Consider the following 18,488-nt stretch of genomic DNA (forward strand, 5'->3'; position numbering starts at 1 on the left):
ATTCAGCCAGGGCCGAGGGCGCGTGTTTGCACCCGTGCCATGGCAACCCGCCGCCACAGGCGGCCCCGCTGTTTGCAGCCGTTGCCAGAGCTGACGGCCGCATCCCATTGCCTCATGCAGATTGTATGCAATAACGGCAATCTCTGCTCGCTCCGGCAGCAGCACGGCTTCCTGGTGTCACCTCGGCACAACCCTGCCAAGGGGAAGGTGTGAGCTCTCCTCCTGGGGAAACAACTCCTTTGCTCTTTATTTTTGTTATTTTATTTATTTCTTTTAATGCTTTTATCCCCGTGAAGGCATAGGCAGGAGCCAGCCTGCCTCCCGGCTGGGCCCCCAGGCTGTGCATCGGTGCTTCCCACGCTCTGCCACCAGCTCAGGGCCGCCGGAGCTCGGCTTCTCTCCTCTCCTCTCCTCTCCTCTCCTCTCCTCTCCTCTCCTCTCCTCTCCTCTCCTCTCCTCTCCTCTCCTCTCCTCTCCTCTCCTCTCCTCTCCTCTCCTCTCCTCTCCTCTCCTCTCCCTTCCTCTTTTCTCTCCAGCAGCAGCCATTGGAGCAGCCATCGGAGCAGAGAGCAGCTGCTGCCCTTGCCCGTGGAGGGAGGCTTTGGGTGGCCGTAGCACTCCACACCCTGAGCAGACAAGGCTGGATGCACCGCTTCCTATCGCAAACATTTCCAGCTCCTTCCCAATGCTCTGCCGGCTCTATTATACACACGCGCTCCCCCCTCGCTGGGATGCCGGGTTAATCCAAGTGGGCAAAGGTACAGTCTGTACCTCTGTCTGTACAGAATGTCATGCTGTCAGGAAGGAGCGGAGGAGTGAACACAGGCAAATGTGGGGCAGCGATGCTCAGCCCCACACTGCCTGGAGAAGGGTCTGGGATCACAGCTCCCACCGGGCACAGAGCAGCCCCAGCATCTGCTGCTGATGACCCATTGTGGGCTCGTGTCTCCGCCAGCCGAGAAGACCTCCTTGGCTGGAGAGAGGATGGTGCCTTCCTCACCCGCCACCCTGGGATCTCTGCTGATGGAGCTCAGCCGTCCCCACGCTCAGAGCAGCCACGTCAGGTCGCAAATAGGCATCTCCTTGATGAAAAGCAATGAGCTGCCTCCTGGCACCACCCTCGCAGGGGTGCTGGTATTGCTGGGATGGCCAGCACACCTTTGGCACACTAAGTCACATCACGAAGGTCACTGGATCACCGAGAGGGACCATAACGGCTACACAAATACCCTAGTGCAGGTTTTCCTGGACACAGTCAATTAAGTCTGTAATAGGCCTGGGGGGGGGCTGCAGCGCCAAAATTCAAGGTCAGGTCCCAGCAGTTGGATGCTTAAGAGAGGCGTTGGTGTTTCGGGGCCTCTGAAACAGCATCTGCACTTTCAGTATGACAAGCAAAAGATTAGAAAAAAAGATCTGGCATCATACAATTCTCCATTCTCGGGACTTTCACCCTTTCCTTTTTTCTTAAATAGCCAAGTTGACATTCCTCTGCACGGAGGGAAACTCCACCTGCTCTCTTATCCCCTGGGCCTTTAACCCAAGACTCACTGAAGAAAGACAGAGGCTTCAGTGGGAAGATCTTCCCCCTTGGAAACTCTCCCTGTTTCCTTGAAAATAACACAAGAGAAGTAAAATCCATCTCTAGCACTTGCATGCCAACGTTTCTTCTCAGGCTCCTTGCTGGGGAAAAGCCAGCCTGGCAAACGTCCCCAGCTCCTCTCCAACACTGGATTGGCAGCAGCAGTGATGATGGAGCAGCCCACCCCCTCCTCTCCTTGCTCCCTGGCTAGACCTCAGTCTCCGGTACCATGATTCATGGTCTCATCTGCTTCTCGTTATGCCTCTGGTCACCTCCCTTTTACCCACAGCTCCTCTGCCTTCAGCACCTTCAGCTGCTTCACTACTTGCTTGGGGATGTTGTTCCCCATCAGGAATGAGGTTTGACCCCCTCTTTGCCACCTCTGCAAAGCTGTTTCCGCTGGCGGCACGGGGCTTCCCCAACCTGCTGCTTTGCAGGGCTGGGCTGGGAAGTCCCCGCTCCCCGCGCGAGCTTGCAGAGCTCCTGCTGCCCGACCTCGGCTGCACGGCCCCCTCTCGCCATTGCCCGGATAAGAATGCAGATTTCTGAGGTGTTAGGAGACGGGCAGACACTTTCTCGAGCTAGAAGATAGCAGAACTCTGTGAGTTTCACACAAATCAGGCTTAAAAGTACCCAAAAGAGTGGGGAGCTGGGTACCACCCAGTTACCCCATGAGCCCCGCACAGCAAAAAGAGCAGGAAGCCCCTGCAGCCGCAGCCCCCGTGCCACGCTCCCCCAGCCCTGCCCGTCCCTGAGGGGGACACAGCTTTGTTTGCAGAAACACACCATCAGGGAAACAAACCACTGACACCCCCCCTGCCATGCCACAAGGGCTGCCATGGCCCCAAGGCACCGGAGTCTGCACCGGTGAGACGCAAAATCACCACAAGGGAAGTGCGAAAGGTGTCACATCAGTGTCCCCATCAGTGCTGGCAGGGGAGGGTCAGTGGCCCCACCAGCAGATCAGTGAGACAGCGTTGAACCAGACCCTCCCCCCTGGCTCCCCAGCACGTGTTAGCCCAGATGTGAGCCACAGATGGCTCCCGCGGCGATGCTGGCAGGACACAGCCTTGTCCCTGGGCTGCGGCGGCTGCTAGGACAGCCCTAGGCAGCGATGCTGAGGGCAGCAACTTCTGTAAGGCTTCCAGTAAGCCGTCCCCTCACCAGCTGCGGGCTCAGGGACGCATCTGTCCCCTGCTTCGGATTAAGGTCTGCCCCATCTGCGATGGGAGGAAGATGCGGGGCGAGGCGACCCACACCCGCCCCTCCTGCAATCTGCCTTCACTGGGGGCTGAAGCAACACCAACGCCTCTCGCAGATCAGCTTGAAGGACCCCCCCCCGGCCCCCTTTCTGCCCCCCTCTCCTTTTTTCTTCTGTACAGAAAGCCGCAGAGCTGGGGCGGGGAACAGCAGCAGTTTAGTTTCTGAACCCGTCCTGTTTCCTGTCCTTTGCCAAAACCTCTTCTGCTTCCCTCCCCAGGGCGCTGGGCTCGCCCGCACCCAGCTGCCGGAGGAACGGGTGATGTTGTTTGTGTTGGGTTTTTTTTTTGTCACAGTGATGAAGTGTTTATAGCAACTATCACCCTGCAATCCGCAAACTTCACTGATCTCAGCCCAAGCTTCCGAAATAATGGCAGAGGAAGCACAGCCCTTTCCCCCGGGATCAGCAATGCTGGTGTTTCAGGTTGTCAAAGCTGGGGACCTTCGTGCTGGGCATCACCATGATGGACATCACCCAGCACCTTTTGCTTTCCCGGATGGGCACCTTGGGGCTGGGGCCATGCCCTGACCCCACCTGCAATGGCAGCGATAGCCCTGTGGCTGCTGGCTGGTGACCAGGAGGGACGTGGGGGCTGCCAGCCACCCCCCAAGGCTCTCCTCCCTGCTGCAAGACTACCCAGTAGGGCACATCAAGTCGGCATCCCTCATCTTCTCCCCAAAAAGGCTGGGATTTGCCCTGAGCATCCTGCTCTCACCAGCTTCCCTGTTGCAGGAGCAGCAAAGCCAGGACATCGCTGCGCTGGGAGGGGAGGGACCGTCTGTGCCCGTTCCCAGCTCCCACTGGGACTCAGAGCCGAGACCATGGCAGATGAGCTTGCGCTGGAAGCCACGCTGCTGCCTGTCTGTGCAGCTCATGCTCCAGGCCGCGGAGATTTACTGTTCAAGGGAGAAAATACTGTTTGCTGACAGCCCACCTCCCCGGCACGCCAGCCGCTGCCGAGCCTCCCTGCACCTCGGAGGGGAGCGCCTGGCTCGGGTGCAGATCTCCTACCCAAATGTGATACAGCTGTTCCTGCTTCCTCTCCAAAGAGCAAAGTGAGGGTTTTTTTTAAAAAAAAAAATCGATTTGTCATGTATTTTCTTTGACCAAGGCTCCTTGCAGATGTGTCCCGTGCCTGAACTGCCCAACCTCGCGGCATCAAGGCCGGAACAGGCAGAGAGCACAACTTGTACGAGCACCGCACTCGGAGGGGAGTATCCTGACAGCAAGTCCTGGGGCTAAACGCCATCTCAGTGGGAGTGCCTGTTGCAGGGCAGGCAGAGGAATACACCAGTCAGAAGGAGTTTTTTGGGGGGAAATCGATACCCAAGGGCTTGTCCCCAGAACTTGCTTGAGGGACCTCCAGTTTTGACCCTCCGGCACGGCGCAGAGCGGGGCAGCTGCAGGGTCGGGTTTAGCTTCTTTGCAGGTTTCCTGAGGCCACCTGGACCTTGCACAGTTCCTACATCCCTCCGTGCACCCTGGGGCAGGGAGAGCCGTCCCCAGCCACCACACCTACGTGTCAAATCGGTGGCAGGGACCGAAGCACATGGTGAACAGCAACACCCTGCCTCCTGCCCCAGCTGCAGCCACTGCCCACAGAAAGGGCTTTCAGCTGGAGGACTGGATGGCCAGAAGGCAGAACCTGTTTTTCCGTACCTCTCACTGGTTCCCTGCTCCTCCCTTCTAGCCTGGCCCCTTGCACCTGGAATTTGCCGCCCCTGAAAAGTTCTGGTGCAGGGCCCTGTTGGGAAAGACCGGGAGCCCAATTCACAGGTCCCTTTCACAGCTGGACACACTTATGCAAGCCCAGAGGGTGATGAGGCTTGCGTTTGCCGTTATTTTTAACGCTGAGGGTAAACGCCATCTCACTGGCACGCTGGAGGCTGCCGAGATGGTATCACTAGTCTGCTTTGAAGCTGGGTTCGTGGAGGAGAGCCGTGTCCCCGGTGCCCCGGGGGCGGGCTGGGCACCATCAGAGCAGCACCACGGGTGCTGGTATCCCGGGGAGGCTGCTGGCGAGGGCAGCGGTGGGAGCGGGAGGGCAGGGGGCCCTACAAGCCCTGGCTAGCTGGGAGGCACGGCGGTGGCCGCACAGCAGTAGCCGGGGTTTGCCTTTGCCACAGACACCCGCCTGCGTTGTGCTGAGCGGGTGGGAGGCCAGGCAGCGCCGGCTGGGCGAGTTCGTCCCACTCAAGTGGGCTTCGTGGGTGCTGAGCCTTTTGGCAGCGGGCACACGGGACGTTTTAAGGCGCTTATCAGGTCGGGCTGCTTTTGACACCGAAGACTTTGACATTAGACATGTCCCCCTGACCCCTGAGGGTTTTGGCCAAGTCCCGGGAAGGCCAGCGTGACAGTTAGATGCAGAGCAGTCTCTAAGGAAATGCATGTGTAAACCCTAGACAAAAATACCCCAGTGCGTTATGACGTATCTCTGAGTATGTAAATGTGGTGGTTCAGGTTAGGGAAAGACATGGTTAAGAAACCATTTTAGAAACATCCCTCAAGCCGACATCTTTTACGTCTGCCGGCTCTGTTCTTGCAGCGGGGCAAAGAGGCTGAAACACGAAGGAGCACAGCGCTTGCGAGCCAGCTCTCGCTTTGTAACGCTGCGCCTTCGCTTTTCTTACCGAGGGAGGCTGGCTCGGCCTCGCCGGTAACCTCCGCCTCATGTGGCCTTTCCGTGGGGCTGCTGAGAGCGAAAGCAGCAAACACCGGGTTTTCCTGATGTGGCAGTCAACCACCTCCTTGCCCCAGCCGAGGGCTGCAAAGTGCCATCTCAGATGCTGGAGCAAAGAGCTGGGGGTTGCCCACGGGCATGGCTTTCCAGCAGGCACTGCCAGGGGCCGGGATGGAGCCAGGAGGCTGGTGAGTGCTGGAGAGACCGCGGGTCAGCAGGCTCAGACCCTTGCCCAGCAGCTCTGCGTGCCTCTGCTCTAACCCTGTTACAGGCAACGAGGTGGCTCATGGCAGGAGCCACCCCGCTCTGAGCTCCTGCGAATGTCATGACACAGACCCAGCGGGGCCGTGGGTGGGGTAGGACCTTCCCCCCGAGCCCAGGAAGAACAAGCCCCCAACACGATACCCACCACCCCTTTCCCTTGGGGCACGCTCAGCCCCGGTGCCCACAGCACCCGGGGGCTGCTCTTGCCCTGTGTGGCTCGGGCAGCCCCTGGGTTGGGCAACCATTGGCAGGACCCCATGCACGCCAGGAGCGAAAGCCCACGGAGTCACCACACAGTGTGGGGCTCCATACAGAGGCCACATGGGGTCCTTAAGCAGGTGGCAAGTGCTTTGTAAACGAGTCCCGCGGGACCCCCCTCCCTTAACAGAGAGCACAACCGCTACATGGGGGAAGCATCTTTCGGTCTGGGTTTATTAAAGACTGAGAATACAACTGTGGGCCCAGCCACGACAGCTGGATGCCAAAAGCAGGGCTGGGTTTTGGCTGGAAGGGTGCGGTCTCCTCTCCAGGCAGCCTTCAGCCATACCGGCCAAATTTCCTCGCCGGCAGGGCGTCCCAACGCCCCCAACCTGGCAGTGCTCCATCTGGAGCGGAGCCCCCTTTCCACACCAGCCCCAGCCTCGGTTACTTATTGCTTTTAAGGTGCTAGTTTAGTACAGAGTGAATGAAAAACAAAAATGCATGTCTGTCGCGGGTGCGTTTGCGCTGTCTTCGGGGGCTGTGCTGGGAACCCTGGCCATCAGACCTGGAGAGGGATGGAAGAGAGGAGCAGATGAAGTCAGGCTGGGAGCGGAGACATCCCAGGGATAACGGTGCTCCGGGGCACACCCTGTCTTTCCCGACCGGCCACAAAGCAAAAAGCCTTTGGCGTCCGCTGCCAGAGCTGACGGTCGCACGGGGCTGGCGGAGAGGAGGAGCTGGCACCCAGCAGGTTGCTCCCGAGCACCGGCGCAGTGCAGCGGAATGCCTGCCTTCCCCGCTTGCCTGGGGGGGGACACACAGCCCCCCGGCCAGCTCGCGCAGCCAGAGGCAGAAGGGGAGCTCCGAGGGGAGGCACCAACCTGAGGGTTACTTGAACGTGTGGCTCTCGGCTCCTCCCCGGCCGAACCCTGGAAGCGGGAGAGAGCGGGGTCAGCATCGCCGCGGGACGGCGAGCGCACAGAGGGGTGCACCCCGCCGAGAGACGGGAACCCCGAGCCCCCTTCCCCTCCCTCCCACAGCCCCAGCCACAGCAACCCTACCTTTGGGCCCGAACAAGGCGGCATAGCAGGGGTGGTTGCAGTACGGCTTGCCATCGTGCTGCAGGGAGAGGGAAAGAGCATCAGCCCCGACCGTCCCCGACAGCCCTCTGCCCACCCCACCGCCCCTGCAGCCCCTAGCTGGGGGGGGACAGGGACCTCCCGGGCAGCAAACCTCACCTCTGCATGGCCTCCAGATGTCAGGGTCTTGTTACACTTCTCGCATCTCAAGCAAGGCCGGTGCCAGTCCTTCCCCAGAGAAGTCACCTTCTCGGCTGCCACGGAAAGGAGCTGGGTTAGTTGAGGCACTGAACGGGCACAACAGGTCGGTTTTGGCAGGTCGGCCTCCCTGCCGCCAACCCTAGGGAGGACATTTTGGGGCATTTTCTGAAGTCTATTTGTCCGGGACAGCGGGCGATGTGTTTCAAACCCAAGTGCTCACTGTGCACACACATCACCATGCACATACCCAGGTACCTGGATCTGCACACCACCACATCCATGCGGATGGACCAACTTCTACCCATCTTCCAAAGATTTGGCAACCTCTCCCCTTCCAACACCAGCCTGCAAGGGGATGAACCTCTCTCCAGCCCGCTGGAGCCCAAGCAATCTTTTTTTGCAGGGGTGAAGGGGGGATGCTGGCAAGGACTGGGGGAGGCAAAGCCATCGCCATGCTCTGCCCCAACACAAACCAGTCCCCTCCAGACACCGGCGGTCTGGCCAAGGCTCTGATTTTGCACACACTGTGGCAAACCAGAGCGGAGCTGGAGCTTGGCTGGGGTTCAGGCGGCCGCGGAGGGGCAACGTGCTGTTTGCTGGGGCCGTGACATGTTTATGGAGAACAGGGTGGCTTTTAATTGCGGCACAGCGGGGGAGGAGGGTATTTTCTGCAGACGCATGCATGAGCTCTTCATATTGGCAGCTGCACTCCTGGGGATTTATTAAGTGATAAAGCAGAGCTTTCCACAGGAACCCTGTCCGAGCACTGTCCCCATGCCTGCAAAAGGAGGTCAAGCAATGGGACCGAGAACATGGCCCGGGGGCGGGCCCTCGGCAGCCTGAAGCACCTCTTTTTTGGAGTCCAAATACGTCCACAACAGCTTATGCAAGGCGACTGCAGAGGTGGGAGCGGGGGCAGCGCCCAAATGTCACGAGGCAGCCCCGCTGCCATCTCCCAGCGCCACAAAGAGCCTCCTGTGCCCGCAGCCCGGCGGGGGCCGCAGAGTCCTCCCCCCCGGGCAGTCCCAGGAACCCGCGCCTAGCCCATGGTGGGGCCCTCCCATCCCAGGGTTTCTGGAAGGAGCTCAGCCTCCCCACCTCTCGCCCAAGTGTTTGCCCCAGCACTCAGGCAGGAGCGCCGCCAAGGCTCGCTGCAGCAGGGCTCCCTCCGGCTCTCCGCCACCCGGGCGAGATTCCCCTGGAAAGCTGGTGGTCACCCTGCAGACCCCATCCCAAGTCCTCTCGGCGTCATCTCCTCCTCACGCCTGCTCTCTACAAATGCGATTTGGCCAAAAACAGCCCGAGGAACGCGTGAGTAGGACCACCAGGCTCTGAGAGTCCCGGGGTGCTTGCTCTGCCTCTCTGCCAGCATTCCTTATCTCCAAGCACAAAAATCAGGCAGTGAGCTTGGTCCTCCACCCACTTTGGAACCCTCCTTGGCCTCTGCATCAACAGAGATGGTTTCGTAAGAGCCGCCTGATAAGGGCTGGGGCCAAACCCCTCCTTGGTCAAATGGCCCCGTCCCCGCGCTGCCACGGCTGCACCTGTAGGCACGGCAAAGCCAGCTCACCCCGGCTGGGATCAAAGCAGATCTGCAGGGACATGGGAAAAGCAGACACTGACACCAGCGCCTTGGTAGCTCCTGGTATTGAGCCACGTGGGTAAATGAGGTGCCCCAGGATTCTTTGTTGCAGGAGGGAGCCACAAACTGTATTGTGCCAAAAAAACACACCTCAAAGCCTGGCTGCAGGCAGCGAGAGATGTTCCCCAGCCACAGGAGCCACATCCCCAGCAGCCCTCCAAGGCAGCACCCCCCCAGCCCCCGCACACACCCCCCAGGGTGGGCATCATTAAGGGACACGGTGCTTTGGCAGGGAGAGCAGCCCCTGTGCTCGAGCCCCCCATTTCTTTGGCAGAGCAGAAGCAGAAGCTGGGGCGGGCACACAAACGGAGCGGAAATAAGGCAGAGAGAGCAGAAGTCACCAACGGTACTCGGGTTCCAGCTCCCTCATCTCTAGTAAATTAAAAAGCAGGGAGTGCGTACAAGCTGCTCCCAGCAAACCCCTTCCAGTGCAGCTAAACCGGGGAAGCGGGGAGGTCTGGCAGCCGGAGCCTGCCTGTTCCTGCTGCCGGCAGGGCAAGAGGCTCAGACCCCCTCAGATATCACTGGGCAGGACAGCAGAACCATGGCACCAGAAGGTGCAGGAACCTGGAGCTTCGGGTAGGGACACCTGCCTGAAGCACAGCAGCAGAAAGCAGCCCAAGGCAGCTCATGGCCAGCCTGCAATGGCGGTTTGAAAATAACACCCCAGGGCTGTCATCTTACTCTGCTAAGTCACGCAGGACAACATGTGGGCAACCCACTGACCCAGCAACATGCCCGAGGGCAGGATTTGCCCTCGGGAAGGTGCTTGCTTGCCCACCCAGGGTTTCAGAGCAGCAAGCTGCACTGGCTGGGCCTTTGGGCTCCAAAGTGACAGGGGGCTGTGGGTGATGCTGTGGGAAGGAACCAGGGCTGAGCTCCCGCCCCATGCCGTGGCCCCGTCTGCAGGCTGGGGGTACCCACCGCACCCCACACTGTGCAGCCGGGCACCTCCTCCTCGGCTGGATTCACAGGGATGGCCACCCGGGGCACCCACGGCGCAGGGGCGCGCGAATTTCGGGGCACCCCAAGAATTCGCAGCGCTGGGGCGCGCGAATTTCGGGGCACCCCAAGAATTCGCAGCGCTGGGGCGCACAACATCGGGGCACCCAGGAACCCGCAGCGCTGGGGGGTGCACAGGCACCTGTAAGCACCAGGGTGCGCCGGGGACCCCAATCCCGGCAGAGTGCGGCATCGGGGCACCCCGGCTTAAGCAGCCCAGCGGTCCCGGGGGGGGGACGGGACGGGAAGCCCTTACCGAAGTAGACCTCCTTCTGGCAGCGGGGGCACTTGGGCATGCTGGCGGCTGGGCTGGGCTCAGCTCGGCTGGCCGCTGGCTCCGGCTGTGGGATGCTCGGCGCCGGCCCCGCCGGAGTCACTGCTCGCCCGCCCCGCCCAGATGTGCGGCCCCGCCCAGATGTGCGGCCCCGCCCGCAGTTGGAGGCAGCCGCCCCGGGGCACAGCCCTGCAAGGGCTCCCAGGGACCCCGCACCCCTTCCATCCCGCACACCTTCCATCCCGCACCCCCTTCCACCCTACACCACTTTCATCCTGACCCCCTTCTATTCTGCACCCCTTCCATCCTGACCCCCTTCTGTCCTGACCCCCTTCTGTCCCACAACTCTTCCATCCTGACCCCCTTTCAACCTGGACCCCTTCCACCCTGCACCCCTTCTGTCCTGACCCCCTTCCTTCCTGCACCCCTTCCACCCTGCACCCTCTTCCATCCTGATCCCCTTTCATCCTGGACCCCTTCCGTCCTGACCCTCTTCCATCCCGCACCCCCTTCCATCCTGACCCCCACAATCCCTCCACCTGCACCCCCCGTGCCCTTTGCACCCTTACACCCCACACCCCCTGCACCCCACTCTCTGCAGCCCTGGCCCCCTGCACCCCGACCCGCTGCCCACGCTTGTACTGTGCGGGTGGCCGAGACCCCTGCTGTGAGCGGGGCTAGAGGTGTGACTGGCATCTGCCGATTAACTGCACCCCCAGATGAAGATTTATGGGGCGCTGACCACCAGGGCTCACCCCCTCCGAGCACAAATCCCTGTCTCCCAAGGGAGTGTGGAAGTCGCCCCTCGGGCAGTGTCTCCTGCCCATGGGGAAGTGTGGGGTACGAGGTGAAGCAGGGGGGAGCCGCAAGGCTGTAACCCCGCTCTTGCAGGACCTCTGGAATGGTGTGGGTGTGGGACGTGGCTCCGCTCACCCCAAAGAGCCAGCCCATCCACGTCGCTGACTGTTGTCATTTTATTAGGAGCAAGGACTCGCTGTTCCTTTGTGCTTGGCTGAGAAGGAAACGAAAAGGTCTGTTTTGTATGAAACAATCCTCCCCAGGGCGCGTTGCTGCGCTGCAAAGGTCACGAGGGCTTGTGAAACCCAGCACCAAGACGCCTAGCGTCTGCCTCCCGAAACGCAGGGCACAAACAGCTCACCCATGGGTGCAGGAGAGGTGGCAAGCTGTGCCCGGAGGCGCAGTTCATGGTTCAACTGGGATTGCTTTATGACTCAGATTGGCTCCAGTTTCCCTTCCCAGCGGGAGCCTGCGTCTCGCTGATGCTCCCCCGCTGCGCCCTTCATCCCAGTGTCACCCCCACCTGCCGGCAGCCCCACCGCAGGCTGGGGACCCCCTCCGGCACACCGCTGGGCTCGGTAGGGCGTCCAGCAGCGTGGCAGGGAGACATCGCTGGGAAGCCCGCCACCGGCTGAGGCGTGGGTCACGCCGAGACAGTGTCTCACAGCGTGGGAGGAGAGGGGTGTCCTGCAAGGGCAGCTGCCTCCGCCCTGCTTCCTCCCCGTCCTTCCCACCCTGAGGCACCACGCACATGTACGCACTGTATTCCAGCCACACCACGTCCCCCCCAGCACCGAGCCGCAGCACCCCATGGGCGCCCAGGCCTGGACCCCCTCCCTGCACCATGCAGGGCACTGCTGGCACCCTGATGAAATATGGGGGACAGGGCATGTCCTGTCCCCTCTCCGGTGGCCCTGCTCCCCCTCCCACACGGTGCCAGGCTGCTTTGAGGCCCCTGCCCGGCTAGGACAGCCAGGCTTTCGCTGCGCTCCCTTTTAAGGCAGGTTTTGTGCCGGCGGGCAGCTGAGAACTGGCCTCTCGCAAGTCTCCTCCGGCTGGCCCAGCCCTGCGGCCGGTCCCTGCGGACCACTCAGCCTGCGGCAGGAATGCTCCCGGCCCAGCCAGGGCAGCCCGTGACCCCACATGGCACCGCACGACGACCGACCCAGCTGAAGCAGAGCCCAGCCGCCCCCTCCCCTCGGCTCCCCAGCCCCCCTGGTCCAGCCTGGCCAGAGCCGCTGCGGGGATGCTCACGCCTTGGGCTACTGCCAGTCGGCTTCACGAAGGGGTGAGCCGACACGTGGTGTGCTGTGCAAACCTCCGGGAATTACGGCCAGACAATATTGGGGAGAAGGTTGCCATGGGTCAGTAGCCCCAGTTTCTACGCCCTGCCGGGGCTGTGCGTGCATCCTGCTCATCGCCACCGCCCTGCTCTCATCCCATCGGTGGGTGGGCACGCGCGGCAGCACGGTGAAGAAGCCTGGCAGGGAGGGAGGAAGGGCTGCAGGGGCTCCCAGAGCACGGCAGCACCTCAGGAGCCTGTGGGATGCGGCCTTTTGCTAGTTTTACAGGGAGCGAGTCCATAAACACTCCTAATGCCGGTGTGTGAAAGCCATCAGCGCGCCACAGTGGGGCAATAAACTGAGCCCTTGACGGCCCGTGCTGGAGAGAGCCGGCTGGAAACGCTGCAGCAGCCCCATGTTTGGAGTCACCACCCCTTCTAACACCCACAGCCCCCCCCGGCAGCCAAAACCATGGCTGTCCACAAGATGTTTCAGAGTGGCGGTGAGCAGCGGCCAGCTCGTCCCTCTGCAGTGGGACACTGCCCATGGCACTGTGTCCCAGGGCCGCGGGCAAGCTCTGGCGCTGGGCAGAGAGCCACAGGAGAGGGGCAGAGGCAGTGTCTCCAGCAAAGCACCACTTCAAAGCAAGGTTCATAGCCTGCCAGGGATACAACCCGGCCAACACCATGGGAGAACAGCCTCCTCAGCAAACCACAGCGTTATCTTATCTGGAGACCTTGTTCCAGGCTAATTTACCCTATTCCAGCAGAGCACGCCTGGGCTGTCTGTGCCCTCTGATAGGAATCTGTGTGTGAGGCTCCATCCCGGAGCATCAGGCGTCAGCACTCGTCGATGATGACGGAGCAACAGCCCTCGGAAAAACCTGGGCTGTCCCGTTTGTTTGTTTGGGTGGTGTTGTTATGGCCAGAGTCCCCTCCCCGGTCCCTGAGTGAGCACCGGCGAGAGCCAGCGCCGCCTTCCCCAGGTCCATCTGCAGTGTATTTGGTGCAAGGTCCTCGCAGCCCCCAAAGGCCCCCCCTCCAAGTGTTTCCCAAGCTTTTGGAGCAGGTTTTCCAGGCGAGAGCTCCCAGGCATACCGGAGCCATGGGCACACGCCACCTGCCCAAATACCCTCCTCGAGCAACTCGGCCCCTGGTAATTATCCAAGCAATGACTGGAAAAGTCACTGGCATTTTAGCAGGGCGGGTAACATAAGCCGATTTGGGTTTGTTTTGCTAACACAGCAAGAAAAAAAAACAGCTATTTCCGCGTAGCGAAGCAGCCCATCTGCCAGGGCGGCAGCTCCTGGCTCCCCTCCTGCCCCATCTTGCTGGAGAAGCTGGGGGGGGGGTGTCCCATGCTTCTCACATCACAGCCCCCCAGCACATTTGTACAGTGGGGGGGGGGGTGATGCATCGGTGAAGGCACGACCCGGGGTGGGGGGCTGGTGGCATCCCAATCCCTTATTTTCACAACACTTGCACGCCCTGCAAAATTGCCTTCATTTTTCATATTTCAGCCTGCGCTTGGGCAAGTCAAGGGCCCGCTCGGCCAAAACGATTTGTTTTCTAAAATATGCCCAACCCAGCTCAAAATGGGACTCTAATTTGACAAGAAAATTATAAGGTGCCTTAAAAAAAAAAAGCCCAGCAGAGGCTGGGGGGAGCTGCCAGGCACGTGATCCCATCAAAAGGCCCACAAGATGCCGTCGTCGGGGCGACACGGGGTACCCCACAGCGGGGGGGCCATGCACACACCCCCCCTCCACCCACTCGCCTTCCATCACCTCCGGATTTGCACACGGCTAATCCCATTACCGGCCGGCTGGGAAAACAACAGCACGAAGGGCGGCTGTCAGGGCAAATTACACCCTAAGGAAAAACGCTGGGGTACGTCTTCATAAAGCTGACAGGCGGCCGACGGCTGGGAGTAGTCGGGAAAGAGGACGGCAGCGGGAAAGGCAGTGCGGGAGCTGGGGGGTTTTGGGGAAAGGGCTCGGAAAAGGCCACCCTAGGGGATGCTGGCAGGGCAGCCCAGTACACCCACCAGCGCCCTGCCACTGGTTGCTGTGAAGCCCCAAAAGGTTGGAGCCTGTGAGACACACTTGCTGCCCTCCCAGCCATGGTGCAGAGTCCATCCTGCTGTGGGCGCGGGCGTTCACACGGCTGTTTCACAGACTCACAGAATGGCGGGGGTTGGAAGGGACCTCTGGAGATCACCCAGTCCAACCCCCTGCCAGAGCAGGGTCACCCAGAGCAGGTGGCACAGGAACGCGTCCAGGCGGGTTTGGAATGTCTCCAGGGACGGAGACTCCACCACCTCTCTGGGCAGCCTGTGCCAGGGCTCTGCCACCCTCAAAGGAAAGAAGTTCCTCCTCACATTGAGATGGAACTTCCTATGGTCAAGTTTCCAGCAAAAACTGTAAAAACCTTTCCAGGCCAGTTCGGGCAGCTGGCTGGGTCAGCTTTCCCCGCTTGCTGGGTCAGCTCTCCACCTCAAGAGCCAGGGTGTGAATGATTATCACGCGGTTAATATTACACCGCACCAGCGGTGACAGAGGGGAGCCCCCGGGCCAGCTCCTGAGGCACTGCCACATGGCACAGGGACTCGGTGGGGATGGGATAAACCCTGCTGACAGGACAGCATGGGACCATGCCACGGATGCAATCCGGGATTTCCATCTGTAGGGCAGAAGGGCGCGGTAGCCCTCACCCGCCACTCCAACCCCTCCAAGTCCCCGCTACATGGAAAAATCTCCTCCGGTTCCATCCAGGCACTGTTTCCTCGGTCTCCCTGCGTACGGTCTGGCCAAAGTCTCCGCTACCTTCTGCTCTTTTCCGCAAGCTTTCCATTAGTGGCAGCCCAAGGAAACCTCCTGGGTAAGTCCTGCCGGGGCAGGGTTTGGTGCATTTTCCTGGCACGGCCCCGGCTGTTTTGGTTGTGGCTGTCGCATCCAGCCAGGATCTGTCGAGGAAGCAACGCCCGCTGCTTTGGGAAGCCGCCCAGCGCCCGTGAGGCATCTCCTCTGCCTGCTGGGGAGGTGTACGTCCATGCTGAGGGCTGTGGGCACCTCGCAGGGGACCAGTGCCAGGGACCACGTCCCCAGCCCTGCCCTGGCGCGGGGCACTCGCCCGGCAGCGCCGTTTGCCCTGGGCTGGGTCCAGGCTGTCGACGCCACACCTTCTGTTCCTGGTTAAAAATTCACTGGGGCCGAGGCGAAAGGGGCGCGGAGGTGTTTGCGCTCCCTGTCAGCATGGTCACGCCATGGTGACAGCACGGGCAGGGGAGAGGGACGTCGCTGCCCCGCTCTGCCCTACCCAAGCAAGATGGAGGGGCACGACAGAGGAGAGCGAGAGGAGGACCCGCAGGTTTGTACGCCCATTGGCGGCGCGCACATCTCCATCCCACCAGCAGCAGTATTCCCAGCAGTATTCCTCCCCAGCAAGCAGCCCCAGGACACTCCAGGAGTCGTCCCCCCGAGCCCCCAGGGTGCTGCTCACCCCATCTGGTGATATAAAGGCTGCTGCAGAGCCCAGCCTACATCCTGGGGGGAAATTCCCAGGCGGCAACCAGCCGGGCAGCCGCTGAGGAGCGGAGCCAGCACCTTCCTCCCGGTGCCATGGCCGGAGGCAGGACAGGCAGCTCTCCCTGTGCGACAGCCCGGTGCACTGCGCTGGAAGGGGGATTTACAGCCCAAACCCTCCTCTGCTCGGCTTCATGCTGTTTCTCCATCCCTGCCTGCCCTCTTACACCCTCACCAGTATTTACCCCCAGTACTTTAACACCCGCCCCGGGGCCGAGCTAAAGCCCAGCCAAGCCAGGGAGAGCCACGCCGCTGACTTCAGAGGGTATTGGAGCCCATTCCTGGCCCTCGTGGAAGCAAGCTGTGCTTACTGCGTCGCTTTTAATATCCCGTCTTAAATCACATCTTCCAGCACTTCAGCCCTTTTGGCTCCTACTTATTGAACTTCCCAGCAAATGCTTTAAATGCGTCTCGCTTCACTGCCCATCCGTGCTGCTCCGGTGCCCAGTGCGTCAGGGCTGTCCTGGAGCCACAGCCCCGCTGTCCTGCCATCTCCCTGCATTTTGGGAGCCCCTCCACACCACCATGCTGCATCTCCCTTCCCTCCCTCCTTCCTTTCCCTAGCTCAGATGTTGTAGCACAGGGCTGCCCTCCCCATTCCTAGCCCCGCCAAGTCCCTCCCTGGTGTTTTCCGTGCGTGCAGCCCACCCTGCCGCTGTGGGACCAGCCTTCGTATACCCACCTGTCCCTTTTCTGGGTCACTAATGACAGCACAAGTGACGCAGCCCCTTCTTTAGTGGCACAGGCGCCTTCAGCCATCTGTGGAGAAGCACCACTAGGTGACAATCCTGCTCCTCCCGCCACCCGGGAATACCCAGGTCGGCATCCGTCACCAGAAGGGCCCTCAAAACAGGTTGCCCACATGGTGGGATCCCTGCCCTGCGCCCAGCAAGGATCTGCAAGGCACGGCTCCCTGCTGAGCTGGGCTGGCTCCGAGGAAAGCTCCCAGGAAAGCTGGGAGCCAGCAAGGGTAGTCGCCCGAGGACAAGTTCACAGGGCTTGGGGGATTTCCAAGCAAAGCTGCATCCACTTTGTTCTCTGTTTTCCTCCGTACCCTGGAGAGCATGTCTGTAATCACCAGAGCCCTCCAACTTTTTTATCCCACTAGCAAGTCCGAGCCGGAAAAAAAAAAAAAAGAAATATTTGACATCCCCAAGGGGAAGGATGCTTTCCAAGCCTCAAGTAAGGGAGCATTTTCTGCTCACATAGGCCTCCCAAAAATAAATGCAAAAATGCACCAAGGGTTAGAGGCCGGAGCGGTGTTCTCTACTCGAGCAAGGTGCCACTCTGCTGTGCCGGTGCCACAGTCCCCACACCGACCTGGCAGGGCAGGGACAGCCCCAACGCCCCGGCACACACACACGGATAACTCCATGTGGAATCCCAAAGATCTGCTACATCCTTCAGCTTCCTGGTCTTAACAGCCCACCCGCTGTACCTGGGGGCCACCTTCTGCCACAAAGGGTGCCCAGCCCACCCCACCACATTGGGGTCAGGGGGACAACGAGGAGACATCACCCACCTGGAGCCTGAGCCGCCGGGTTGTCCCTTTGGAGTAGCAGGAGGCTGTGATGGATGCAGGCTTCCCAGCATGCCCTGGCGCAGCAGAGATGAATTTTCTCTATTTTTATTTTCATTGCATTCCCCCGATACAACTCTCATGGGGAAAAGAAAATGTAAGCAAAAAAAAAAAAAAAAAAAAGAAAGGAGGAGGAGAAACAAACAAAAAAAAAAGCCAGCTCCAGATCAAAATAAAATCCTGCATTTGATGGCTGCTGCCTGGCAGCAGGATGCTGTACCTGCCCTGTATTTCACGCTCAGAACTAACCCAAGTACCAGCCATTGGGGCATCCCCTTCTACCCCTAAAACGCCTTCCCCCCTATCTCAAGACCTCTGGCTTAAATAGCCCCCAGCAGCCCTGCATCAGCTCCTTCCCACCCTACCACGCTCTCGGTCTCAGGTGAAGGCCCTCTGCAGCCAGCATCCCACCCGGAGGCGCTGCAGGGGACCCTGCTGCTTGGTTCTTCATGGGGGGGCCAGGGCCAGGGCCCACGGCAAGGATGGTGTAAGGGCCGGGTGCATGGCGTGGGGCTAGGTGGGTGCTGGGGAGGGCAATGATACCCGCCCCCCCCCCCGAGCTGCAGGCAGGGTGGTAGGGATTAAAATCAGCCTGTGCAATACATCGGGGAAACTCCCTGCTGCAGGGGGTTGCTGCGGGCTAGCAAAACAGCTGGCATATTAAGCTCGTTAATTAATGATGATGAATAAGGGTTGCCACAAGTGCTGGATTCGCACCAAGGGCTTTGCCGGCAGCTGCACCAGGTCCAAGACAGGCAATGGGGAGCCCCAGGGAACCCCCCCGGCCCCGGGGACCCCACCACTGCTCCTACATGGGGCAAACGTGGCAAAGTTTGGCTGCGAGAGACCAAAATCTCTGCTGCGGGTCAGGAAGGAGGCGGCAGAACCACACTGCTCTGATTCCCACAGCAGCCTTGTCCCTTAAAGCACCAGAGGGGTCAAGTCGCTATAGAAACCCCACCAAAACATGAACACACAGAGCCCATTTCCCGGACCGGGAACCGCGCTGCCGAGCCCTCTGTGCCTGGGAAAAGGCTGTATGTTGCTGGGATCGCTGCCGGG

At 60.6% G+C, this 18,488-nt stretch overlaps 1 protein-coding gene across 1 annotated transcript; it reads right to left on the reverse strand.

Moving 5' to 3' along the window:
* Nucleotides 1-6,194: 6,194 nt before the first annotated feature.
* On the reverse strand, nt 6,195-10,302 carry CRIP1 (cysteine rich protein 1). The gene is made up of 5 exons (XM_063343876.1): nt 10,166-10,302; nt 7,224-7,318; nt 7,047-7,104; nt 6,867-6,914; nt 6,195-6,550 (listed from the first exon to the last, which is right to left on the reverse strand). Exons 1-4 carry the CDS (start codon nt 10,203-10,205, stop codon nt 6,874-6,876), a joined length of 234 nt encoding a protein of 77 aa, XP_063199946.1. The 5' UTR covers nt 10,206-10,302; the 3' UTR covers nt 6,195-6,550; nt 6,867-6,873.
* Between the last annotated feature and the right edge of the window lie 8,186 nt (nt 10,303-18,488).

This window comes from Chroicocephalus ridibundus, chromosome 8 (assembly GCF_963924245.1).
Source record: "Chroicocephalus ridibundus chromosome 8, bChrRid1.1, whole genome shotgun sequence".
Taxonomy (NCBI): Eukaryota; Metazoa; Chordata; class Aves; order Charadriiformes; family Laridae; genus Chroicocephalus; species Chroicocephalus ridibundus.

What these genes read in the sequence shown, in the direction of transcription:
- CRIP1 (XM_063343876.1), bottom strand. Translation starts at nt 10,205, where the DNA reads ATGCCCAAGTGCCCCCGCTGCCAGAAGGAGGTCTACTTCG. An exon ending in CATCTGGAGGCCATGCAGAG is followed by an intron (nt 7,105 to 7,223) that starts GTGAGGTTTGCT and finishes CTCTCCCTGCAG; the next exon opens with CACGATGGCAAGCCGTACTG. An exon ending in CGCCTTGTTCGGGCCCAAAG is followed by an intron (nt 6,915 to 7,046) that starts GTAGGGTTGCTG and finishes TCCCGCTTCCAG; the next exon opens with GGTTCGGCCGGGGAGGAGCC.